Source organism: Gymnogyps californianus, chromosome 3 (assembly GCF_018139145.2).
Source record: "Gymnogyps californianus isolate 813 chromosome 3, ASM1813914v2, whole genome shotgun sequence".
Taxonomy (NCBI): domain Eukaryota; kingdom Metazoa; phylum Chordata; class Aves; order Accipitriformes; family Cathartidae; genus Gymnogyps; species Gymnogyps californianus.
This window is the reverse complement of record NC_059473.1, coordinates 123,744,252-123,771,208: the sequence shown is the minus strand read 5'-3', so window position 1 is coordinate 123,771,208 and position 26,957 is coordinate 123,744,252. Positions and strand designations below refer to the sequence as shown.

Below are 26,957 nucleotides of genomic sequence, written 5' to 3'. Positions count from 1 at the left end.
TTAATTAGAAATTCTTCCTACCTCATCATAGACCCAGGTTTACAGGCTAGAAAAATCCTTTGGTCTTTTCTGCTGTTTTTCATGTCCTTTCAGGGCGGTACACCTCATAGGCTTAGGAACATGGGTCTAGATGAACCACAAATTACTGGATCAGCTACTGGCTAACAGTGGGAGAAAGGAAGGGAGGAAGGGAGAAAGGGAGAAGGGGAGGAAGGAAGGAAGGAGTCAAGGAAGGGAAAAGAAAGAGAAAAAGACAAAAAGACAGAAAAAAAAGAGAAGAAGAAAGAGGAAAAAAGATAGAAAGAAAGAGAGGGAGGAGGAGAAAAAGAGGGGAAAAAAGAAAGAAAAGTCACTGAAGAGAAATGCACTTCACATTCTTTAAAAGATACATGCATCAAATTAATAGTCAATAAACTCCAGCAAAGAAAGAACTGCGTAGTACAGATGTTCTGCATGTAATAGTTTGCTGCAGTTTTTCCTTTGACAAACGTCCTTATTGCACTCGTCTTTTGAAGCATATGAAAGCAGCATTTAATCGAAATGGGTCCCGTCTAGCACACTGAGGCTGCTTCATCTGACAGCAGCCAAACTGCCTCATGGAAAGTAGTTTAGCTCCAAATTAGCTTGCTTCTATGTTAAATACCAGCTTGCCTGAGAGATCTTTGTGAAGACTCCCATATACATCTGTAATATTCTGAGCTTTGAAGCATATGTGCCCGAAAGCTGAGATAGTCTCTGTTGAGAAGTACAGTACAGTACTCCAGGCTTCATCATAGACTAGAAATGGCAATTATAAAGTATTTGAATGCAGCTGACAAGACCCTCTATAGAAGCAGTGTTACAGTCAGTATCAGAGCCAAGAAAAGTCTTGGTAGTCTGGACAGATACTGTCATAAAGAGGATCGTATGCGTAGTAGATAAATAGATGAGCCAGGATCAGGCTGGAGCAATTAGAGACATCTAGATTCCGACATCTCCACCAAGTCTATTCACAGTATAAATTACTGCCTATTTATCACAGCTGGTCCTGGAGACTCACAAGGAAATTGGGGGTTTGGTGTGCTAGATGCTGTACAAAAATAGAAAAACATGTATGTAGTCAAAACTAACTGAGATATTAGTAAATTAAATAGTACAGGATCATGGAGAGGGGAAACTTTATCGTTTCTGTCACTAGATCATTAAAATGTGGCATGCTTTTGCACAGGACCTTGTCTCAGACAATTTCTGGCCATGGTTCAGAAGTCATCACAGCAAGGAAGTAACCTAAGTAGGCAGTTTGCATTGCAGCATCTCTGTTTGGAGGCTGTAAGAGTTTAAGAGGTTTGGCCAGGGCATACCAGTTCTTCAGCATCAAAGAACAGATCCTGGCACTGTTTGCATCTTATAGGTGTAGGCATAAAAAATGGGATAAAAACAGAGAGAAGTTGCCCTGCAGTCCGGCCTACCATCAAAAGCCTTGTCTCCACCTGCTGAAACCCTCCTATGCATCTGTGATTGCAAGATCTCACAAAGATGTTTGCTACTTCACCACTTTGTTCAGTATCCTGGACACGGGGATGGCAGAGTATAAATGTCCTCCTCACATTCAGACTTTATGTACCTTCACCTGTGCTGCTTAATGGCAATAAAATGCCAAACCACGTGCTTCATAAAGCAAATAGTTATTACATGTTGTCTTTGAGCAGGCAAAAGTCTGTGTTTGTGATCACTGGAGCAAGTCCAGCATCCTAAGAAGTTCTGACTTCTCACCCCCACCTGAACCAACATTTTGAAATTTGTCAGTCTTTAGGATTTTACCCCTCTCACTCCAAGAGCCCGAATGAAACCCAGACCTGGTCAGCATTGCTCAAAGGCCAGGACTTGGCTGGTGCTCAAAGATACACACAATAAAATGGAGATCCAGTTGCAAAGTAAATTATAACTTTTAAAAAGAGCCTACAAAAATAAAAGCCATGGCAAGTGTAAGTGTTGGGTCAGAATGCATTCCCTGATAGCTTAGAACAAGAGGTAAAGTGAAGGAGAAACAGGCTCTCCCGGGTTTCATTTTAATGCTCCCAATGGAGCTTTCCCCTGCCAGGTTTCTAGCTGAAAGTGTCTCCTGTACGATCACAGAGCAGTCACCACAGACATTTTTCATGGCCAAATCGCTTTCAAAGTGTCTCAGAGGGTTGGAGAAAAGTTCAGAATGATTTAACAGTAGGACAGGAGGCAATATGCCCAAATGATGAGGTGAAACACCTACAAATCAGAAAAGGGTTAAAACAGTCAGCTCTTTTCCCTTAGCTGCAGTGGCTGGCTCCTTGAGAGCATCCCTTTAGGACAGAAAACACTCAGTCTCTCACTAATACTCTCCTAACCTTGGCGACGTACTTAGTCACACAAGACATGAGTTAAATCAAAAAGATGAGCATCTGGAACTTTCTAGTGCATCTATATAGCTCCCATTACTTTTGCTTGATCCCCTTGACATCTGTATTCATGTTACGCTCCCATGATACAGATATGTACAGTAAATGCCATTTCACAATGAGCTCAAGGAACCAGGATTCAGAAGCTAAGGTTCTCCAGCCCATCAGGAATTTGGTGTCCAAGTAAGTCTGAAGACCTGACCCTATGTGAAATTTCTGGGATCAGACAAAAAGTTTATGATTAGGAAGGACACTGAAGTTAAGCTTTCTGAAGTCCCCTTAAAGTCACAGGGACCCTCTGAGGGGCTTTGGTGGTACTTATCTGGACACTGTTAATTGCAATGCAATTTTTTATTGCTCTGCAGGGCTCACCCAAGTGCAGGTCATAGATGGATGTGCAAGCTTTTCCAGCCTGGCTGTCTCCAGTGCAGGCACAAACTGGAAACTTGTGTTCACTGTCACATCACCTCCAGGTAAGCTCCATTTTCTGCATGTTTTTTGATTTGGTAACTGAACTCAAAACCCTACAGGTGGTCTGGATTTGTAAAAAGGGAGTTAAGCTTTGTTTGAATGAGTGGAGCAGTGCTAAACCTCTAAATAGCCTGACTTCTGTTACACATCCAAGTTGGCATTACCCGGGCAGCAAGAGAGCTGGGTGATTCCTGTGCTATTCATGTAAGATTCCCAAAATCAAAGTGAGTTAGTATAGAGAAGGATTGCCAGAGAAAGGTGCCTCTTTCTCCCTGGATTACCTAGCTATGTATCCCATGTAGGCATCAGGTACTTAAGGTCAGCTAAGCTGCCAGAGCAAACTTTTTCCTAGAAATTGAGTCCTCTCATTCCCTCTTTTTTTCCTGTTTGTATTCAGAAATTTTCCATCTGTGCTTCCAGTTATTTTCATAATGCCTTTCGCCGACTGTTTGTCTGTACCTGGTCATCTTTAGGGGTGCAACAGGTTATGCACATTCAGAGCATGCCTCCAGGACTGGGCTCTGCTAGAGGTATCCTGACAGTTGACAGAGATGACGTTGGGACCTCCAGGATCGTGCAGCTTGCACAAGGCCTCTGAGCAGCGCAGCAACGGTGAAGAGGCAGGTGTGCTTATGCCTCCTTAGAAACACCAGCTGAGGGGGACGTCGGTGCCTTGGGGATAAGGCACCACGTGAACTCTGGCTTGTAAAAGCCTCAGGGCATCTGCACAAGAGAAGCACCTGTCCAACTGTTTGGGGGCCTGAATTTATCTACAAATCTGGCTCTGAAGTTATATAGGGGTCAAAGTGCTGGTTTCTTGTCTCAGAATGACTATTGGGGCAAATCATTGGAGAAGCAGGAACATGCTGTCTGGCATGTAGTCCAAAAATATAGGTGTTGTAAGACCATGTGTAAAGTCTTTATTCTGGTGTTGTATACATACATACATATACGGATATATATGGATGGATATCTATCTAGATAGATATCGATATAGATATAGATATCTCCATATAAATATATAAACTGAGACTCATCAGGTGGAAAGAAGCCTAGGAAGGATAGATAGAAATATTTCCAGGAGAGGTAAGGCGGTGTGTGTGCCACTGCATAAAGCCCTGATGAGTACTCCTTTGAAGTAATGAACATAATTTTGTTTACACATGTTCAGAGATGGTCTCAAAATGGATTAGGTACGGACTGAGCATTTTTAATGAGAAAACTCCAAGATAGCATAGCTTGTTTCAGCCAAAAAAAACAGAGAGGGTAAATACATCAGACAGGTGACGTGGCCAAGTGGAAGTGGCTAATGAAAAAATCTGAGCTAAAAAATTAGAAGAAGGTTAGTAACATTTAGACTGTATTTTTCTGAACAGCCTCTCTTAGATAGGAATAGTGAGAGCAGATCAAACTGCTTTTGGGTGGAGGTCAATACACTTATGGATGATATTGTACCACACGGTACGCACAATAGCATGGGATAGGATTTATAACCCAAGGAATCCCTTCCTATCCTGGGATTAAATGAAGATCCAGATACTTTTTAATGAGAAACCTTTGCTCCTCTTAGTCACAAGTGACTAATCAACATCGAGTGTTGCCCATGGCTTTGCAAAGGGAGAACTGGGGTGCAGGGAGTACTTGGAGGTGGGCCTTTAAAGGGAAGACGTGTCTATTTTGAGGCCGTATGCTGCCGAGCACCTGCAGCTCCCATTGCCCTCACTTCAGTGAGAGCGGATGGAAAGTCAGCACCTCACAGGATCCAGCTCTTCAGTGGGAAGTACAGCTTAATGAAATGTGTTTTGAAAGCTGTTTCAGGGAAGTCACAAAATCTTTCCTGTGAACAAAAGTCAAATGGAGATCCCTTTTATGAAACATTTAGCAGTCAGAGCATTGCAAAGAGATGTTTACAGCTAGCAATGTGGACGACTGATGCGTCTGTGTAGGTATCATCTGTGTAAATCAGAGTATTGTAGACTTTTAATATGCATTGCAAAAGTACACCCCAAAGAAGCAATCACCTTTTGCTTGTTTGTAATTGGGAACCGTGCTGCAGACAGCATAAAGGCTTTTATACTGCCAGACTCTTACTGAAGATATTTGCTTATTGTTTGAGATAAACAAACAAAAATTAAACAATCAAATAGTAGATGTTTGGGATACATTTGCATGACCAGTTTTCTGTGTGTACCCTGGCACAGTTTGCTATTTGGAGACAGCTCAGAAGATGCAGCTGATGTTGAATGCAATAATCCCAAATGTTTTAGTGGTAGTTCCTGGGGAGAGTAGACTATTCATAGCACTGCTGCATAGTCTTGCTCCTAGTTTTACAGTAATATTCACTTAACTGATATGGATCCCAATGGGCTTGATCCATTCACTTGCCATTTAAACCAACAGCAGTCTACTCACAAACTATTAGAGTAGTGCAAAGCACCTTTACGCACCTGTCTGTGTAGAGTCCTTGATATCTGTGAGATTACTTCTCTCCTCTCAACTGAAGTTCATATGTGTTTGTACCTGCAGGCAAATTTTTCCCAATTGGAACATGCTTCCCACATTGTTCTGATGAAGCTCTGCTTTGTTCAAGTGGACAATATTGACACAAATCTAATTAGTTTCAGATAAAAGTACTTACAGCTACTTACCCTAGTCTCCAAGCCTCCATCTGACAGTGTTTCTGATTTTTTTTTTAATGAATTGATGAAAAAAAGGCTTTTAGATTTTTATTAAAAGTGGAACTCAAACAAGTAAAAGAAATATCCATCCATCAAAATGATTAGAATCGTGGGGTTAGGACTGATAATGAGTCAGGCAGTAAGACAGATAATGAGTTGATGTGCTAATCCACATATGCTTCAAATTGGCCTATAAAGAGTGCCAGGGCCAGTTTTGTTAAACTCCTGTCCTTCCCAGGCACATCTCCATTCAAAATGCATTTTGCAAGTGATTCAGGGAACCAAAACCTCTATACGTCTGATTTTTAAAAGGGCAGTATTAGGCATCTTCCCGTCCTTGAAGCTCAGATGCGGAGACCAAATGAACTCTAGACCACAGAAACTATGAGTAGTGGCTGGCTTGATTCTGACTTCATTTACAGAAAACTTTAGGATCTCTGGGTGAAGATCATTACCCAAAGCTTGTGTGTGTCAAGAGACTAAATATTTACCATGCTAACAGCAAGGACACTGACAGTTTTTATTTATAATGCTCATTATCGACATGGTGGAAAATCTTAACAAGTTCACTGGGAGTTTTCTGCATCTTGGACTTAAGCTTAATGCTAGTGAATGTTTCTACGTTCCCCATAACTTACATTGATATGAATGAGGTATAGCCTGTAAAAACTGTGCATGACTTAGCACCTTTCTTGTCGCAACCAGTTTCTCTGTCTTGCTAGGCAGAATATGCATGTTTTCTGTCTGGGCCTGATCTGTTTGGCTTCAGAAATAGATGCTTTGTGAAGGTATGTGCTGGATTTGGTAGTCAGCTAGACAAATTCATGGAAGAAATATTAAGGATTGTTAAATACAAAGAGGCTGCCTCTGCTTCAAGAAGCACTGAAAGCTTGAAACTTACATTGGAGAAGTATTGTTATGTACTTGGTTTGTCCTGATACTCAGACCTAAATGAATATTGTTGGCTAATGTTGGATCTGGAGATAGACGGACTTATGGGTTGTTCCTGCATGCATTTTTAACAGCAGCAGCACTGTTGAAAGGCTATAACCTGGTGTTTGAGCTGTGAAACCAGTGTTCTTACTTTTGTAATAAACTCTGACTGCTTTAAATTCTCAGGGGCTAAGTTTACTGTGCTGTCTCAGCCATTTACCATCTTCCCTGTCCCCATGGGAGCAAAGGCCAGCATGATCCTTGTTGTCATACTGAGTTCAGCAGCATCTTCATTCACCCTCACTCTTGCATTCTGCTGGTTCAAGAAGAGCAAAAGCAACAGTAAGTTGGAAATAACCACTAAAATTTATACTTGCAGACTCCTTATTTTATTTAACAAATCCCCGAGTGGCCACAACAGGATTCAGACAATGGCACTCAGAGAAAGCTCTGAGAAGTTCAGTAATTATCAGTGTAGTTTGTAGTTCAAGGTTATACAGTTTTGTGCCTATAACAGATGCCTGAGTCCTGGCAGGAAAAAGTTTTAACTGTATGTGAAATGTGATGAAAATCAGATTTCTACAGCGCAGACAAGGAATTGAGAAACGGAGGAAATATTTGCTATGATTTCAATGATCCATTCAGCCACTGCATTTTCCTGATGAAGGATGACATAGCAAAATATCGCCGTGGTGAGGTTATGCAAAGCCTTGGTGCTGACCAAGGACCAGCCACAGCTGCAGTGTGAATGCGACAGAGACACCGGCACAGCTGCGCTCACATCACACTATCAGTATCATATGAGTCAAAGTGGTAATGGGAGGGCTACAGCTTCTCTGGAGTTCTCCCCCAAGCAAATCCACACCTCTACTAATTTACCTTAAGGTTGTTTTCTTTTTAGCATTGATCTTAAAACAAATATAGTTACCTCAGGGAGGCTTTCCCACTGCAGAAGGCATAAAGCTATTTCTGTAAGAGAAGAACTGAAGATAAAAGGATGTGACCGTAACTGTTGGTGGCTTGATAGTCAAACAGTCACCTCAAAAGGCTGGATACGTTGAAAGTTACCAATAACTTGGCCTTTCAGATATGCAAACTGAAGTTGGGACTTAGCCAAATGTACAGGTAACCCGTAGTGGAGGAGAAAATGCACATCCTGGTTAATAAGACATCTCCCACTAGTTTCAAGACCTTCTCACTAGTTTCTCCAAACTTTTGCTTTCAATTAACTTTGCCAATCCAGGCTAAAGGGTCTTTCTCCTAAACTGCACCATGAGCACTAGCTGCAGTAAGGTATGAATTTCTGGTATTACTGAACATGGTGACAACATAAGGAAGGGTTCTGCTGAAGAGAACAGGTGGGAACTCTAATGGCAAGCCACAACATAAAACAACTCTCTCTGATTTTGGGCAGAAAGAACACTTCTAGATTATCTGTTAATTCATCGGCAATATATTGTTGCTTGAATTAATAATTGCTGCTGAGCTGAGGATGGATGGAGAGTGATGTGACTGTATGTTTCATTACAGAAACGAGGACTGAACAGGCTGATGTACCGCAGGCCAGTACCAAGGGACACCGTAAACAAGCACAGCCTCATGCAGCTCACATCCAGCCTTGCTACAATCAAGGAGAAAATAAAAGTGGTGTGCCTGTAGCAGGAGGTGGGACTGCAGTTTGACAATAATTCAAATTTATAAACTGTTGAACATCAAAAGAGTCGGTTTAGGTCTCTTAACAAAATATAGGTTTGTATAGGATCAATGGCACAGTTCTTCTCAGAAGGTCTATCACTTTATTACCTCCTCCTTCTCCTCCCTGGTATTTTTCTATTTGTTGTTTTATCTCCTTTCATATATATTGTCTGAAATCCTAGCTCCACTGAAAGCAGCAGCGTAACCCCCCTTACACTCAATGAGTCCATGATTTCTCCTAGTGTTTTTGGAGTAGGGCAGGAACCAACATTCCCACAGTGTCCCCAGCATGCCTGGAGCAAGAGGGCTCCTCCCTGCCCAGGTCTCCAAGTGCTGCAGCAACAGCCGCGCGGTGCTCAAAAAGCTCTGGACAAGTTTACAGGCTGTGGAGGACTGCAACGAGGTACACTGGAGGTAGAAAAAACCACTCAGGGCTCATTTGCACGGTCTCCGTTACCTCCACCGCTCACTGGACCTTCAAGCCGTGCTTTCTGAGCAGTGAGTCCAAGCCAGCACCCCAAAGAGGCTCCCCACCTCCCTGTGTGTCCCCCTTTACCCCCAGGGTCCCTGCCACAAACACCCCTTTTCCACACACCTCCTCAAGACTTGTCTTTTCATCATCTGCTGATCAAACACGACTTCTTCTGGGGTCACAGAAAAGCAGACAGCTTCGGGGGCGTGTGGCTGGCAGCATAAAGCAGTGGCTTCCCTCTCTGCAAGTGTGAAATGTTCTTATAGTAGTTGGGGGTTTTTTTTTGTCTCACCTGCCAACAGCGCAGATCTAAGGGCATTCAGATAACCCTGCTGAACCACCCATTTACTCTGTTTTGGGAATTTCTTTTTCCTCCTCCTTCCCGAAGCCTGTGGATTACATAAGAGGCAGGAAGAGGCGAGCTGGAGTTTTATCTCCTTTTAATTAACGTCTATCACAAAAGCAGAGGGAGAAAGAGAAGGAGAGAGGAAATTCTGCAGTTTATGTGTTTTGATATTTGCTGTACTCCTCCAAAACACAGCATTCAGCTGTGTGCCTTAGGATACATATCTGCTATAAATTCATTTTTTATCTAATTTGTCTGAGATCTAAGCTTCCTGTGGAGGTCTGAGATCAAAGGATCTGATTCTGTCTGATGTCGGCTCTGACACATAATGCGTGCTGACTTAGTTCTGTCTATAAACTCGCAGTGGGAGGCTGCCATTCTCCCTTGGCACCTTTACATAGTGAACTATCATTTTGGCTGGGGAGGCTGACAGGTACAGCGTTGATTGGAGCCATCATGTAAATAATTCATGGAAAGATTTTTTTGTCAGAAAAAGGCAATCCAGCCACTTAAAGTCTTTTAGGAATAGTTGCAAGACAAAAAGATTCCCCGATATGTTCAAATCTAAACAATGATAACAATATCTTAAGTGAATTTAATACATGTGACTTGGAAATGACTAATGTTTGATTTCCCCTTATTTAAAGTGCTGTTGGTTTTCGAGAGAGAGAGAGAGAGGAAATCAAAGCTGCAGTCTTTTTGTTTAGTTTCTGCTTTATAGCTGTTCCCTCCATAAGAAATCCCACCTTTCTAATACAATTAAGTGTTTGGAGTCTTTATTATTAATCATCATAGGAAGTCTTGCAAGGCAGAGTTTTTCTGTTTCGTAGGTGCTTATACAGCGTAAAGTCCAATGGAGGCAGGGGCCCTGGTTGTTGTCCCAGAACAAGTAGCTGAGGATGCAGATCAGGAAGAAAGCTGTATACATAGATACGCAGTACTGCAGGGGAGAAGGGATCAAGATACTACCTTGTCTGACCTTGGTGTAACAAAAAGTCTCCTCGGCTTCACATAATTCTCTCTCTCTTGAATTAAATAACTTTTGATTGACTAACGCATCGTTAACAGAAGAGCACCTGGAGGTGGAGGAACATATTGTTTCTTTTTGCAAATTTTGCAATTATTCTGGTGGTTCATCACCCTCACCATTGAAAAGTTGTATCGTATAACAGCTTACGTTTCCTAGCTTCTATTTCCAGTCCTTTCAGGTATTGTACCTTATTGACCCTTATCCTGAACTCCTTGGCCATCATCGCCCAGAAATCACTGTTGTATTCTTGAAGAGGTTCTCCCACTCTGCAAATAGCGTCTGCATCCCTTGCTCCTAGGTTGTTCAGATCAACTCCTTTTTCCTTTCTACCAGTTTGCCATTTTTTCCACCTTTTACAAAATTTCATAGGAAACTATTTTAGTTTTAATTCCAAATCACTGGTGGAAACACTGAATATTTTCCATTTCAGTGGTAGTGTCTGGTACTGCTACACATCCCCACCTCTGAGAATTATTTCCCATATATAATTACTGCCTGAGCTCTGTCTGTTAGCTGGTACTTAATCCAGTTAATTGTGTGCTTTGTCGATACTGAATAGTTAGTATTTAATTTAAAAAATCAGGATGTTTTAGATTACTGTGTCATATAAATCTCAAGGCAGTATTTCATCCTTGAAACTGCTCATATTCAGAAAACTTTTAGCCTCCTCCATTAATTCAAACTCATTTGAAAAGACCTATTTTCACAGTTGAAAATGGCACCTTTGAAATTGAAGAGGGATACATATCAAGAAATAACATGAAGCTTTGGTATAGGGGATCATAACCTGATCATCTTGTTTATGTGTATAAAGAAGAAAATTGAACCTAGTGATGTATGCAATTTGTACTTTAAAACAGCCAGCTACCTAATGATAAACCAATCTCGAGAAGGAAAACTGTTACACACAGAAACATGTGTGACTACTGAAAATTTACTCATAACTTTCCAGTGGATTTCCAAGAGGTACAATCCTGAAATTGAAAGCTATGAATGTATGAGTTGAAAAAAAACCACGTTCCTTAACAGGAAAAGTGAGTATAAGCATGAAGAAATAGGGAAATTGTAGAAAATAAATGAAGATAGGGGAAAATTATTCCAGCAAATAGAGTTCCAATTAATGAATTCTAGAAAAAAAAGAAGAGAATGAATCTGAGCGGAAGGTCTGAGAAACCATGGGGTTGAATGTCACAGGCTCCTAAGGGTTAAACTTCAAGGAAAATCTGAAAAATAAGGAGTTGTAACAATATATTTTCTAGGATCATTTGTGTAAGGGCCTATAATATATGCTGATGAATGGACTGCAAAAGCCAATGTTGTCCACTAACACATGAGATATGTGGACCAGGACTAGTTCTGGATTTGGAACAAGTATAAAAGGTTTGGGTCTGGACGGGTTTCATTTTATTTTCAGGGGGGAAGGGAGAAGATTGCAAGAATTTTACAAATGTTTTTAACATCCAGACAAAGCAGGCTGCCAATCTTGCACTGAAGTGATAGCACACCCTGTCAACTCAGAAGCCATCTGCTGTAACACTACAAGTGATTCTGTCTCTGTGGTTGATAACCGTTTGGCTTATTAAGATGTAAACATTCTTCGTTTCCACATGAAAAATGTATAGTATATATTTTGTTTTTTCTGCATTTTTCAACAGCATTTTTTAAACAGCTTTGCAGGTTACAGGCTCTGCCTTGAGTAGGATTCAAATGTTGACAATGAAAAGTTCTACCTTATATTACAGCCTGATTCATGGAGAGCTGATGTATTTTATAGATGTGTAGTATTAAAATGATTATCAATTATTGCTATTATATATAGCAATATATAGCTTATTAACCAGCTGTATTCTATATACTTTATTATTAAGCATTTATTGAAGTATTTGATAACCATTGGAAGATGCTCTAGGAGCTATTAGTATATCAATAGGAACAAACCAGATATTTTAGCTGCTGTATATTTATTAGTGGAAACAGCTCAAGGTTATTTGGTTTTAACAACTTATTTCTGTCAAACTAAAATTTGTGGCCAGTTAAAATTATTTTCCTAACAATAACTTCTTTGTTATTAATGTCTTTAAGACACAGTAAAGGCATAGAAGGGTAAGGAACATGAAGGTAGGGTCTTACAATTATTGTAAAGCACAAACAAGTCGTGCTTTCACAGGTACGGAAGCAACTGGAGCAGTGGCACATGCTACAGGACAACTGGAGGAGCTGAACCTGCAGCCCTGTGAAGCCGAGTCAGTGAGAAAGATGAGCACTGTCCAGAGTAAGACAGGTGACAGAGACACCTTTTCTTCAGCTAGGAAAAGTGACAGTCACCAACAGCTACATGGAGGAACATCTCCTGGTGACTCTCTGGAACTTCAGCAGCCAACTGTCCGGCGATGCTCCAGCCAGAAGGATATCCCCCAGCCTTCAGCTGGTTACAACAAGGAAAGGGGGAAGTCCGAAAGGATGCCCAAACATCAGAATGATGTTGGAGAGCATGTTGCCGTGGTAGCAGCAGAGGTATAAGAAAAGTGATGTGAGGTGGTGGACCACTGACAAAGCAAGCTTCGCCTGGGTTGCAGTCAATGCGAAGCTGAGTCTTTTGTCTCTGTGGTCAGAGAAAAACATACACATATTAGCATGGGGAACTAGACTGGCACACTGCACACGTACAAATGAACTTGTTACCTGGATCTGCAGCCAACTGGGAGACTCTGGCCATGTCTGTGATGTTAACCTTTCTTAGCTTCCAAAACCAAGTGGGTACATCCAAACTGCCTGTTGAGAATAGTCCTTCTGACACCTTTAAAGCTCTCTCCAAGAGTTGTCTGGGGGAGTGCTAGGTTGGTAGCTAGGTCAGCTTTGAGACTACATTCAAAAACATTCAGGGATTAGCCTAACAATTCAATAGTGCAGATAACTGGATTTCTGACAGCTTAATATACTAGCACTGATGTAGTCTTAGTGTCTAGAGCAATGCTGATTGGTATGTATGCATATATACAAATATATAGAAATTTTCCCATTTCTTCCAATTGTGCCTTTAGTTTCATTCAAAGAGCCTCAGTATGTGCATAAATCTTTTCATTTTTCTGAGAAAAAACAAACATGTATTCAACTTCCATTTCATTGTGACTTGAGTAAGTGCTTCCATTCCTCCCTAGTTAAATCTATGTTGTTTTTTTTTTTTTTTAATTAAAGTATTTTGCTGAGTTAAATCTTTACCAGGGCATTGTTTTCTAACACCATTAAATCACAGGCTTGTTATGAACACTACTCTTTATGACTGATAGTAATAATGCTGATGTTCTTCAGTTGCTCAGAGAATTCCTCTGTGCTTTGCTTTACTGAGCTGGAAGATGAGGAACTTTATTATGCCCTCTGTGTACCATAAAATTCTTGGTTGCAAGGTGTCCTGCTGGCACAAGGTAAAATTTATACTCTTCTGCACAAAAAATACTTAAGCAGGAAGATGATGTTTCTGGCCAGATCAGCAGTGGAAGAGAAGGTAAGAAACCTTGATTTGAAAAAAAAAAACAACCAACCACAAACCAGTTCGCTTCAAGCTGAAGGATGTAACGTGCAGGTGCTGGTCAGTAAGCTACATAGTTCTCTAGGCACAAAAATAGATTCACCAGCATTGGCTCCTCCACTATGTTGTGTTTATAAGCATCATTTTCAGGTGAAATCAGACTGGTTCCATGCTGAGCTAGGCTTCTGGCTGACTGCACAGGAGGTTTCCTGGCTTAAACAGTTGAGTATGAGGGCCTTATATTATTAAGTGCAATAGATCAGCCTTTCTGACCTCTTCCATGGTATGGAAAAGCAATTCCTTACAGTATTTTCTGCAGAGGCCAGAATATTCTTTTATGTGAATCAACATGGTAGATCCCTAAGGCTTGTGATTCAGAGTCCAAATAAAAAGATACACCTTGCAGAGACATCCAGGTTTGGTGAAATAATTGGGAAACCCTTCCTTTCCTCCACAGCTGATACCTAGTTTCAGATGCTTTCACGTGGTAGAAGATCCTTTCCTCTCCACAGAAATACAATTCCTCTGTCCCCTGAACTCCTCTCCCTTTCAGTAGTTCTACTCCTAGTAAGTGACTCCGTCACGTCCAAGCAGTGTGAAAGCAAATAATATATAATTACAAATGTCAGAATGTATGTAAATAATATGCAAATAATATTGCATGTATATTATATGCAAACATTATACAATGGAGCCTTCTTTTTGGGAAAAAAATCAGACATACTGGAAACAGTTAAGGGCTTTAATTAATCCTTTAATTCATAATCCTTGCATTTATCCATACTTTGTTTACAGAATAAGCAATATGTCTTGCATGTCTAGACCTCTAATGGAATAAGCAGGGCTAAAAAATCTTTAACTGCAGCATTATTGATCTTGATTTCCCACAGTGCTGTGCATTAACGGAGTGAGTGGTGGAGCATGGGAAAGAAGTGGGGAGAAAGTGAAACAAAACATGATGAAAAATTAGTGCAAACATGAAGTGAATCCTGAATAAGTAAGAAATTTAGGGGATCTTGTGTTGTGTATCAGAAAAAAAAATCACTGCAGTGATCAGAGAGAAAGAAGTTGTGACTGAAACTTAGTGGTTGAAGAACATGGTTAAACATGAGATGGTATCTTTTCTAAAAATAATTGGGTTTAGACTGACTGCAACAGCACTTGGATGAAATGGGATCCTACTGCTTTGTGGCTGATGGAGAACCAGATTTATTTTGAAATTTTTCCATCTAGACAGGCAAAGGAAAAAACAACCTCTCACTCTTACAGGGAATGTATGGTTAGATGAACAGACATACCCAAGCTGCTCCAAATGTCCTGGGCAAGGCAAAGAAAGAGAACACAAATCTCATGTCCCAAGCCAAAGGCTTCATTTTACAAAAGTTCAAATACCAGCTTGGCCTGTGGGGCATGCGCATGTCATTGCTGTCTTGCCATCAGTACTTTTGGTGATGCTGCTCAAGACCCTTTGTCTTTGTATTGTTGAGTTCTCCTTAATCCTTACGCTATAATTAGGACAACAGTGGATTCCAACTTCGCGTGGTTGTTTTATGGGTAAATTTGTGTGTTGAAATACTCCTTGATAGGAAGACATTATACATTCCAAAAGCCAGGGTGAGGGCAGGGCAGGGCAGGGTAGAGATGGAGTGGAAAAAGCCAGAGGAAGAACCCACAGCGTGACATGTGGGTTACCCAGGAGGGATGGGGTGCCTTGATAGACTTGAGGTTATTAAAGATTTCTGGCCCAGCTGCAGGGCATTCAGCTGAAAAGAGTTCACTTTTTTGTACTGTCAAAGTCCAGCTTCTGGAAGGACACATAAAAAGACAGGAGCAGGATTTCAGCTCAGCTTTTCAAAGAAGCCTATAGGCATGTTGTGGCAAAGACTCATGCTTTAGTGCAGCCCACATTCAGGCCAGCTCTGCGAGGGACACTAAGCTCTTTCAGCAAATCTACTTAGGCTTAGCAAAGCGCTAACTTCCCCACACGGAACACCAAGGAAGCCTTCAAAGTGAAGGCAAAATGAATGTAAAAGTCTCTGCATTTGCCTGTGCAGATCCATCCTCTGAGACCCAAAGTCTTTCTTGACAGTCATATTAAATGTCAGCGAAATTTGACAAGTTTGGCTCCAATCTCTTTGGCAAAAATCTCATTAAGTTTGCTGGATTTGGGGTTTCCACTTGCTAACCTTTTTCTGTAGTCCCATCTCCAATAGCACTTGAGTTCCTTTATTGATATAAGAGTGTAGCTGAAAGGATGCCTTATTTTTAACCTAGCTCTCCAGGCTTGTCTGAATTCCTAGACAAAGTGTGGTCAAAATTATTCTTCTTCCTTTTTTTTTTTCCCCCCATTTTGTGGAAGTGGTATTTTTTCCTCTTATGTCTGAAGTAGAGGAGTGCATTACAGACAAATTTGCCTAAGGCTTTGGGCCAGAGTTGATGAGACTTCACGAAGATACAGGAACAGGCACATGGATAGAAAAAAAGAAAGCCTGTGAAAAATTAAAATGACAAGCCTGGTTAGGGAGCAGAGATAACTGGTGATGTGGTAAAATTAATTACAGTCTGGGTTGAAAGAATTGTGTGCCTAAGACAAAATTAAAAAAAAAAAAAAAAGAAAAACCAAATAACAGCAATGAGATTATAAACCCTTTCATCATCTCTATATGGTATAACTCCCAATCCCTATTTATTATGACACTTATTATGGCACTTATTTCTATAGGATGAGAGGTATAAATGGCAAATAAAGGAGGCAACTGTCCAGTCAGAAGGGTTTTCTCTGAGCTTCTGATTCTGCAATGAATAGTCTTATTAAGAGTGAAAATACATTAAAAAAAAAATCAGCGGACTAGGAACTGTGAGAGAAAATCTTCACTGGATCAGGAAAGCTGCATGATGCAACACTCCAAGGTGATTATGGATGCTTACTGATCATGCAGATTCACAGGTCTTTTAGATCTATTTTTTTTACAATCATTATGCATTTGCCAGGACTTGAAATTATTCAAGCTTTGTACCTACTAAAACATGGGAAATGTTAGGTGATGATTTGTTGATCAACCTTATGAAGACGATTGCAAGAGCAAAAGCTAGATACACCATAGGATCATTCCAAGATTCCAGAACACCCCAGCAAAGGGTGCTTGCACAGGGATTTCTACGGTATATAAAAAGAGTGTGCTTTTGGGGAGTGGGGACAGGAGGTAGGTGCTACCTGAGATACAAGATTTCACATATTACGTGACATGACAGGCTGCAGTGACGGACAGTGAAGTTCCTAGGAGCATGAGGTCAACCTAGGAAGCACGTTTGGTAGATACCATAGTTGCTTTTCACTGGCTGAAACGTGTGTGTGTGTGCGTGCGCACGCGCGCGCAGGTCTGGAGCTGCCAAGAAGTACCAACAATCTGCTACTCTCTCACCAAGGCATTTCAAAATTTTCAATTTTCAAAGAATACAAGGAAACTAGAGTAACCATTCCATTAATGAGTTTTCCGAAAAGGAAAATAGAAAGACATAGAAAATATTTTATTTTTGAAACTGGAAGTTGAAATGTCTTTTGAAGGAGGGTTGTTTGGGGAGGTATTTATGCTCTCCTTTTGCTTTCTTTTTTTTTCCCCTTTCCTCTTTTCTTTCATGTTCTGACCAATAAAGAGGAGAAAAAGAGTAGGGAAGAAGGAAAGAAAAAAAAAAAAAAGATACAGCAATCCCAAATTGATTGAAAAATAAAATATCATAAATCGCTTAGTTTGTCCTTAGCTTTAGCTCAAGGTGAACATTTTGGCAAAAAAAACCCAACAAAACTGGAAGACAATGTGAAAGAAAAATCTGACTCTATCTGAGCTTCTGTTCCTCTCTCTCGGTCTCCAGCTCAGTGAATCATTTTCTTTTAAAATACTCCCAGCACGCTGTCAACTTTGCCTCAGATGTTTCAATACAAAGCTTTTTCCTCACATGACAATCTAAATGAAAAATAGTCCCTACTACTGACGAACCTCGCTCAATTTGCAGTTATGAACAAAGGCCATGGCAGAAGATTGCACAGAAGCTAGGTAAACCTCTGAATAGCTTCCATATTGTATTAGACTAGACCCACATACCGAGGGCTGCCAGTGTTGGATACTTGGGGAAGAATATAAGAAAAAAGCAAATATGAAATGAGCCTTCCCTGGATTTTATTTTAAGCGAGAAGAGACTTCTGGGAATGGTGGTTGCTCCTAATAGTCATTGGATGGACCTATCGTCCCTGAACATTTTCTGAAAGTGTAGCATTAATATCATGTTACACTGAATTATCTGTATCCCGTGTGAAAAAAAGAAGTTATTTCTGCTTTTATTTTAAGTGTTCCATCTGATATTTTCCAGGGTTTGTTGCATGACAAATAGGGAGTAATGCTTATTCACCTTGCTTTTCCAGATGTCCCGCACATTCTTCATCACTTTCCAAGTTCTGTGCGAGTCCTGTGGGATGGAGGGATCTGACTTAAAATTCAGCTGTACAGATAAGGGGTAATACCCCACAGGAAAAGAAGATACTCAGTCCTCCTGCAAAAGACCTCCCTCCCTCTGGATTTGTGCAGCTAAACCTTGGGCACGTAGATGCTGACTAGGACTCTGATCTTCGGTCCTCGATTAGAAACCTAAATTCAGGTGGAAAAAATCAGGGATGAAAGGGTTTAATAGTAAACCCAGCCACTTTAATTTGGGATCACTAGGGAAAGAAAAACAGAAACAGGTGACATGGCCAAGACAATGGTGTGGAAAAGGATCTCTGCAGCAGCGCTGTGGAAGATGGACTCAAGCCAGATCGGACTGCGTTTGTCAGAGATAGGAGCTACATACAAGCTGAGCAGGGAGCATGCGCCGAAATGCTCTGCTGCTTTGGGTGTAGGTCACCTCATTCATCTCCCAGCAGGTGATTTGTCCATCCCCAGGGAAAAGTTAGGTGTGGTTGGATTAATTTGTGCTTTCCCTCCTGATACGCCTCTCTGTTCCGAAGTACATTAAAGATGAAGCTGGTGCCCAAGACACGCCTAGTCTCACAGCCGTCAAAGGGAACGATGCTAAAAATATCCCACCCTTGCTCTCCCTCCCCCCCCGACTGTCTCTCCATGTCTAGGTGCTGACAAAAGTTATTTGTCGTATTCCCTTCATTCGGTGAGTGACAGGAGACTGGTGTCAAGTGAGAAAATGAAATGTAAATTTTATTAAACACCTTCTCATCTCTGTGTATCAATCCAGATTCCAGCCTAACACAGCAAATCAAATCCTGTCTTCACCAGGCCTGAGGGCACACAAAGAATAATTTCTCCTTAATACCATTCCCTCCTAGTAAAATATTTTTCTGTTTAGTAAATGAAAATTTAAAATGCAAACCCTATTTTAATCCCAGAGAAAAGATGTGCATTGCAGGGAGAAGGATGCTACATTTCATTCTGTTATGCCTCATGCTTTCTTCTTGTTTTCAGACACAGCAACGATGATTAGCTGAAGCATAAATTGCGACTCCCTTTTAAGACTTGCCCATCGGGACTTTTTATCTTCATGTCCACCACTGGGCTTAGTAGCTTACTAGTCCAAAGATGATTCAGTATCCACTTGTTTAATCTAAAATTGCATGGTAAATTATATGATGTACTGAAGTCTGAAACAGTATTCCCAAGTGAACAGCATCAGATGTTCTTTGCTGTGGTCCTAATACCACTATTTCTCTGAGGATGAGAGCCTTGGTCCACTGTGAGAGGTTAAATTGTCAGAAAAGGAAGCTTTTAATTCAAGGCTTCTTGTTGCTGAGCAAAATCATGGTTGATTTGTCTTCCTTGATATTCACAGACAGCATAAAATAATTTGTTTCTTTTGGTAACTGTGTGAAGACATTTATATCTGTTTATCCAGGCTGTGTAGAGGTCGAAATTAGGATGGAGACAATACGTATATGAGATAAACCCTGAACACAAGACAAATTTTCCTTTACTCCCAAGAGGTGGCACTGGAGAATATTTTTATCAAACTCACTGATTAACCAATCCTCCATCTTAGTGCGTGATGCTGGAAGCACTGGGCCATTGCTCTCTGAGACACTCAGTGGAGGAGCAAAACCAAGACCATCTACCTTTCATCTACACTCATTACCCCAATTATTAAAAGTTAGGTGTCTAGTCTAATCTAATTCTCCCTTGTGCGTGGTTAATATAGACAGGTATGCACTCAGGAGGGTGTTTCTCTTCATTTCTCACACACAGCTATTGCAGGACGGGCCAAATCACCCTGTGGAAGTGCCTGTCTCTCTGCAGGTGTTACCTGAATAGCTTAGATGCCAAGCAGGTATTTCAGCTTAATCTGGATGTGCACTTCCTACTTCCAGTGGGGTCTTTCACTGAGCAGCTCCCAGCTCATCACGCGTTATTTTCTGATGGGAGAAGTACAGTGGAGTGCACAAGTACTGCACAAGTAGAGGATTTGTGGCAATTTTTTCCCTCTGAAAACAGTTCCCTGCTCTGTAAATGCCCCTCTTAGCAGTAACTCATCCAGTACCAGCTTACCTTGGAGGTGGGGGTCCTGGGTTTGCCTAGTTCCTCCACCTGAGGCAGCCCCTAAAAGGTGACAGGGATTCAGGGCTTTGGCCATCCCATGGTCCTGGGAGTTAACTGCAAAGTTAGTCAAGGTTCCCATCTTGCAGGTCCTGCAAGAGTTGCCTCCAGCACTTCATTTCAAGAAGGCTAATGGTCTATGCCCAAAAACTCTGGAAAAAAATTCTAAATTTTTAAATATTTCTTTTTAATACTAATTAATATTAATTAAATTAATTTAAATTAATAATTTTAATATTTCTAAAGAAAATGTTTCGTAAATTGAAAAAATTTGACATCTCTGGTATTCTTTTTTAAATTCGGGTTTTCCCTTCAAAGAGAAACAGTAGACTCCTGCCAGCCCTAATCACTGCTTTTCCGGACCCCTTTTGGAGGAAGAGCTATGCCATTGTCCATGAATCAGGGATAGATGACATGAAGCAGGGAAGAGTTAAGCAACTCACTAAAGCTTGCACCAGGAACAAGTGGAAAAGAAATCAGCAAAAGCGCCCGTTTCCCTTGGCTATCTATCCTCAGACAAATTCACTACACCATTTTTGTTATCTAAGCCTGTTTCAGAGAGGAAAATGGAGACAGGCAACACCAAAAAAGTAATGCAGGGCAAGACTTGCAGCTTATGCGCTAGGCTGGATATCAACTGTCCTCAGTTCAATTCTGCATCCTGCCACCAATTCCCCTCTGTGACCTTAGGCCACTCTTTTAATGTCTCTGCCCCTCAGCTCCTCACGTGCAGAATGAGAATGCTAATACAGCTTTTCTCCATACCTCAGTCCACTTTGCCCACTCAGGCTTCAGGGTCCTCAGTACTGAGGCTGTTTCTAATTAATTATTTTCCAAGTGCAGGTCAATCCTGGCATCCCAGTTGCCATTGAACCCACCCTTGAAACAAAACGGTAACAGTGATAATAGTAATAATGAGAGTAATAGAAATAGAGAGAAACAGAAACAGAAACAGAAACAGAAACAGAAACAGAAACAGAAATAGAAATAGAAATAGAAATAGAAATAGAAATAGAAATAGAAATAGAAATAATAAGTGCACCTAAACTGGTTTCACTTGCAAGGTGCTGAGGGTTAAAGAAAAGGAAATGTGCAGTCCGTGCAGAAGAGCTGTCATGTCACAGAAATTGTCAGCTTCCCTAATATCACCATTCCCTCCTCTGCCTCAACAACTTAAATTCTCCCATGCCTCAAGGTAGACGGCTGTTGGGACTCGGCGCTCTAGATACATCCACACCGGAGATCAGTCATTTCACACTGCCAGTGGGCTTCTTTACTATTCTAATACAGAACCGATTGCACACTATGACTAATAATGTTGGCTGTATGAAAGAATTATTTATATAGAGACTGAGAAAGGCCTCCTTGGATTTCCAGACAGGACAGTCTTGATTTGGAGAGAGCAAAGCATAAAATAACTTCAGGGCCGTTTCAGACTGCAGTAGTCTCTAGGAGACAAGCCGACAATTGGTGCTTGAATTTGAAGCTACAGATGTATATGCTGTGGCAAACCCTCTTCCCTCGTACCCTAGAGTCCTCCATCCTCAGAAATAAAGAAGGGACATCTAGTGAATGCCAGTCAACATAGGCTTATGTGAAATAGGTCCTGTCAAACTAAATTGATAGGTCTTTTTCTGATGAGATTACAAGTTCAGTCGATAAAGATAGCATTCAAGCAATAGCGTCTGTGAGGCATTTGACTTGGTACACAGTGACATTTTGATTACGAAACTAGAAAAAAAATACACAAAATTAACATGATGCACCTTAAGTGGATTAAAAATAGGCTGACAGCCTCAAAATCTGTTTATAGAAGTTACTGCTGAGCAGGTCTGTTTCTAGCCTGGTCAAAGAGGGATCAGGTTTTGTCCTGATGCTATTTTAGAAATGTTTTATCTATAAACACAAAGATAATCTAAAAGTTGGTATTCAGCCAATTGGCTAATGAGATGGAGATTCAGGGGATGATAAATAAAATAAGAGGACAGATCCCTTATGTTGTGTGATCACTGGATCAACCATGTTCAGACGAATGTGGTACATTTTATTATAACGATAGAAAAATTATACTTAAGGATATGGCTGTATTTACTAGGCAGAGTTTCTCTTCTGACAGCTGGTGACTGAAAACAGCTTGTCGTCGTAATAGATAATAACTAAAGATGATTTTTGTCAGGATAAAGGTCTTACAAAGAAGCTAATGTTGTTTTGCTGCATAGACACAAAGCTTTTAAATAAGAAGATAGTGCTTTTATTCCAGGACTGATACTGCTTCTGTTTTTGATATCTGCAGTTCAGGAAGTTGTTTATAATTTTGTAGAGGGTTCACAAAGGAAGCACGGATGGGGAAAACACTTTGCATCGCAAAAAAAGCAAGGGTTTTAAACCAACTGAAAATTAAGTGCCCAGTGTACATTGTTCATTTAGGCTCTCTCTGTAGTCAGCAATGGCTGCCTGCAGAAGATGCCTCATGTTGCATCTCTTACCCTTACCTTAGTCTTTTAGTGAAAGAAAACACCTCTGAAAGTGCTGATCTTATGACATGGTCACAGTCTAAAAATACCTGTAGGTGAAAAAGAATTTTGAAAATAAAGAGCTTTTCTATTGCATAGACATAACACTGTAAGCGAGGCAAATTCAGAGTGGAACTACTGGGATGTTAAGAGTGAGGATATCAACAAATAGTTTAGTAAGGAAGGGGGTGATTGTGGGAGATCTTTGCCACCATTTTGACTAGACGACTACATGTTTTTGTTCAAATACTTCCTTCCCCGCTTTGGGTACACTCACCAAAGGTCTCTGCAGTCATCTTTGCAGCCACCGTCACCCTTGATAGCAGACAGAAGAGAACAACATGATCCCTGAGGATTTCTTATGGGTCCTGGACTGGCCCAGCAATCTCCTTTGGCCTTTCAGAAGATGGCCCATCCCACCTGCTTTTCCCATCCCTCTTCATTTTCCCAGGGCCCTGGGAAGCCCAGGAGAGCAGGAAGTGTTGCTGGACAAAAGGAAGATACTTCTTGTAACATGGATGGTGGGGGACACAGGAAGAGGAAAGAGGGAAGAGAGGCTGTGTGCGACCTCATCCGTCATCCTGGGAGAGATGTGCTAAAGGTGGCAATGTCATATCCCATGGCAGCAAGGGGAAGACAGGACAGGGCCCAGGAAAGGAAGCAGGGCAGCAAGGAGCACCTCTGACACCACTTTCCAATCCTCTCTATCCATCTAGAGCTGTTTCAGCCCTCTAATATTGAGAAAAATCCCACACAATTAAGTCTTTCCTGCCTGATTATGTCATCTTACAAAGCTTTGGTAAGCAATCTTTGAAAGGTCTGACTGCATTATTAGGAAGCTAAGGCATGTTTTTCTTATGAACCTCAGGACTTGCTCCTCACAAGGTTCATCTCAATGTGAGAGATGTTTCCAGTGAAGTGTCAGATGTTGTCTCTGAAGAAATGATAAGTAATGGGTGTAGCAGCAGCCACCTGTGTCTCTTTTGGGCTGACTCCAAAGCTGATCCAAGTCCATGAGGTCCGTTCTCTGGACATGCAGGTTTAGATAAGGTCTAAAAGGTAAATGTGGTTAATTTACTGCTTAATTTATACAAGCCCTCTTTCAAAGCCAGCCATTAGGTTAGCTCCTTCCCAGATCTATGGCGTACAAATAGTTGTGAAATACAAACTATGATGCCAAACACAGCTTAGTAACTCCAAAAATGCAGCTTCAAATAACCATCCACTTCTGTAAAGTTTATAAGAACCACGTATTCTGCATTAAGCATTACAACGGGCAGACTGGAAAGCCTGAGCTCTGACATAAACTTGCTTTTCAGATGAGCTCTGGCCCTACTCTGTTCAAATGTAGAAAAATTGGAAAGGCTCACTTGCATTAAGCCATCAAATTCCTCCTCTGCTCTACCAAGATATGACATATATAAGGCTCATTAATATTGCTTAATAAAATAGGCATATTACAAGGATGATTACAGATTAGAATCAATTCTTGTATTAAGATTGCTGCAGAGGCTAAGCCAGCACTGTTCTGATCTTAATCACCATGGATATTTCAGAAATAAAAAAACCCCAAGACTATCCTTTAAAACCACTGCTCATATACTCCCCACACCTCTCAAGATGTTTGGTTCAGTGAGGCAAATATCCTTCATCTTAAGATTTATTTATTGGTTTATAATATTCCTGGGTTGCATAATAGAGAGATGTCTACTAATACTCCAGAGAAAGCAGGATTTCTCATGAATTTTATACATATAATTTCCTTTGGGAAGTGCTGAGTATGATACCTCCTGAAGGACTCTGTGGAAAATTCATGTAAATAAGGCAAGATGGATTCATGGCTCCAGCCTGCAGTTATCTTGTGAACAGTGTTTTGTGAAACGAAAGCACTGAGGGCTTAAAACATGGACGTTTTCTTTATACAGAATGGGCCATGGTACATTAAAAGGACTTGCTGGTGCCTGCTCATAAGGTGACTGATCAAGGTATTCACAGAGAGAAAATTTTGCCTTTCTGGCACCACACGAAAGACTCCTCTGCACTTTGCAATGGTGAATGTAGATTCAGTTTGGACTAACGAGTCCCTAGACCTTATCCATGAAGGACCTTCTAATAGCACTATCATCTTGAGGACTGCATGCTTTATATACCTGCTGCTTATACCTTCTGATCAGGGGTTTGTGCCATTTGGTGTATAATTATATTGAACTCTGCAGTGATGTTTCTTGAACTTACACCTCCATGAACCAACGACCTTGAAAGTTCATCAGGAACAAGCCCCATTCCCCCCATACAGCCAAAACCTCTGCTGCCTGTACCAGGCTCTGCTGGTCAAGAACAACCGTAATGCTGCCCTGTGCAGTCTCTCAGCACTGACAACGCAACTCTACTTTTCTAATGTGCTTTCCAAACAAGAATATCCACATTATCTCACAGATACAAATGAAGTCAGCCCCACGGTTTGGTGTAAGCAATGCAAGTAGAGATGAAGTTCATCAGTTTGCTCATAGGCACACAGAAGAAAGGCAGAAAAAAAAGGCAGTTATGGGTTTCAGAGTATTAACCAGAATTTCAGTCTTTCTGCTTAGCATCTACATTATTTAAATCTCCCTGTAGGAGAAAGGTTTGCAGTGTTATGTATCTATCTATATAGCTGGTGAAGGGTCTAGACAACAAGCCTTATGAGGAGCGGTTGAGGGAACTGGGGTTGTGAAAGGAGGTTGTAGCGAGGTGGCAGTCGGTCTCTTTTCCCAAGTAATAAGTGATAGGATGAGAGGAAACGGCCTCAAGTTGCACCAGGGGAGGTTTAGATTGGATGTTAGGAAAAATTTCTTCACCAAAAGGGTTATCAAGCACTGGAACAGGCTGCCCAGGGAAGTGGTTGAGTCACCATCCCTGGAGGTATTTAAAAGACGTGTGGATGCGGCACTTACGGATATTGTTTAGTGGTGGACTTGGCAGTGTTAGGTTTATGGTTGGACTCGAAGATCTTGAGGGTCTTTTCCAACCTAAATGATTCTATGATTCTATGAGCTTTCCTTTCTGACTTTGCCCTGATAACCAGAATTATTATGGAAGATACTGACGTTCCATGCTAGATCCCTAAATGAGGATGACCAAAATCTTTAACACTTTTTTTTTGATGGAAAATTCAATATTTAGCTAAATTTTATCAGTTTCACAGGGACTGTCTGTCTTCCTCAAACATCTTTGTTTTAAAATTTTCTTTGGAAAATCAAATGCCCCAATCTTTCAATGATCCTCTGAATACCAATATTTTTTGAGGACATTGACCAAAGTTATCTATTTTCCAGCACTTTACAGACAAAAATTCTTCCCCTGTGTTAGATAGCTTTCCACCCAAATAGGTGGGCAGGGGAAGCCATGGACTGTGGACTGTCTGGGACATGCACCCTTGGCTTGCCTGGGAAAGGTGGGGACATCTCCTTTTACGAAAGGAGTCAGAACTTTGCTGTTATTGATAGGAGTCTTCCCACTGACATCTTGTCTGCTGAATGCGGGTGCAATTGCTTTCACTACTTAGTCTGAAGTTTGTGTGTCCACTGGGTGCATGAAAAGAAGTGGTTTGTCTTTCTTCCTTACCCATTCCATCTGTAGATAAATCTCCGTCAAATGGAAATGGATGAATTTTTGGACATATATGGTCAGGCAGGATGTCTCAAATGATTGCTTATTTCTCCCCATCTTCCCCAAATGGAAAAAAAAAAACCAAAACCAAAAACACTGAATGGTATAGATTTAAAAGCAAGGGATACATTGTGAATTGTACAAAGAATGTATCAAAGGAGAATTTCTTTCAGGAGAAACCATATTTCTACTTTTTGCTAAAGATTCTTCCACTTTAAAAGCAGTAAAAGTACAGACAGATCTTGAGCTTCTGGAGCAGAGCCATACTTCCATATCTGTTGTAAAAACAGCTAAAAAGATAAAAATGAAGAAAACCCTCTATCTAATTTTTATTTTATTTTTTTATTTCAGGAAATATTCAAGAGAGACCATGAAATATATAAATGACAATTTCTATTGAATGTTACACAGGTATTTAATATTGCTGTATGGACAAAAAGTCACAGTTGATACATTTTCAACAATTATTTTGAATGACAAGAGACTGGGAATTTTTGGGTTTAGGATCCTGTATCCCTACATTTCATTTACTGGTGGGCAAGCTGAATCAAAACTCAAGATTTTGTCTCTAATAAGACCTCAAAATCGTCAAAGCAACAGATACACCCTGAGTTTTGTTCCGTCTAACAAAATATCTTCTCACA

At 40.8% G+C, this 26,957-nt stretch overlaps 1 protein-coding gene across 1 annotated transcript in view; it reads left to right on the top strand.

Moving 5' to 3' along the window:
- Positions 1 to 12,568, top strand: part of PKHD1 (PKHD1 ciliary IPT domain containing fibrocystin/polyductin) — a 262,741-nt gene extending 250,173 nt beyond the window's left edge. Inside the window, 4 exon segments of the mRNA XM_050894040.1 lie at positions 2,777 to 2,884; positions 6,680 to 6,835; positions 8,024 to 8,158; positions 12,204 to 12,568. Of these exon segments, the coding sequence (XP_050749997.1) occupies positions 2,777 to 2,884; positions 6,680 to 6,835; positions 8,024 to 8,158; positions 12,204 to 12,556 (752 nt within the window). The 3' untranslated portion in view covers positions 12,557 to 12,568.
- The last annotated feature ends 14,389 nt before the right edge of the window (positions 12,569 to 26,957 follow it).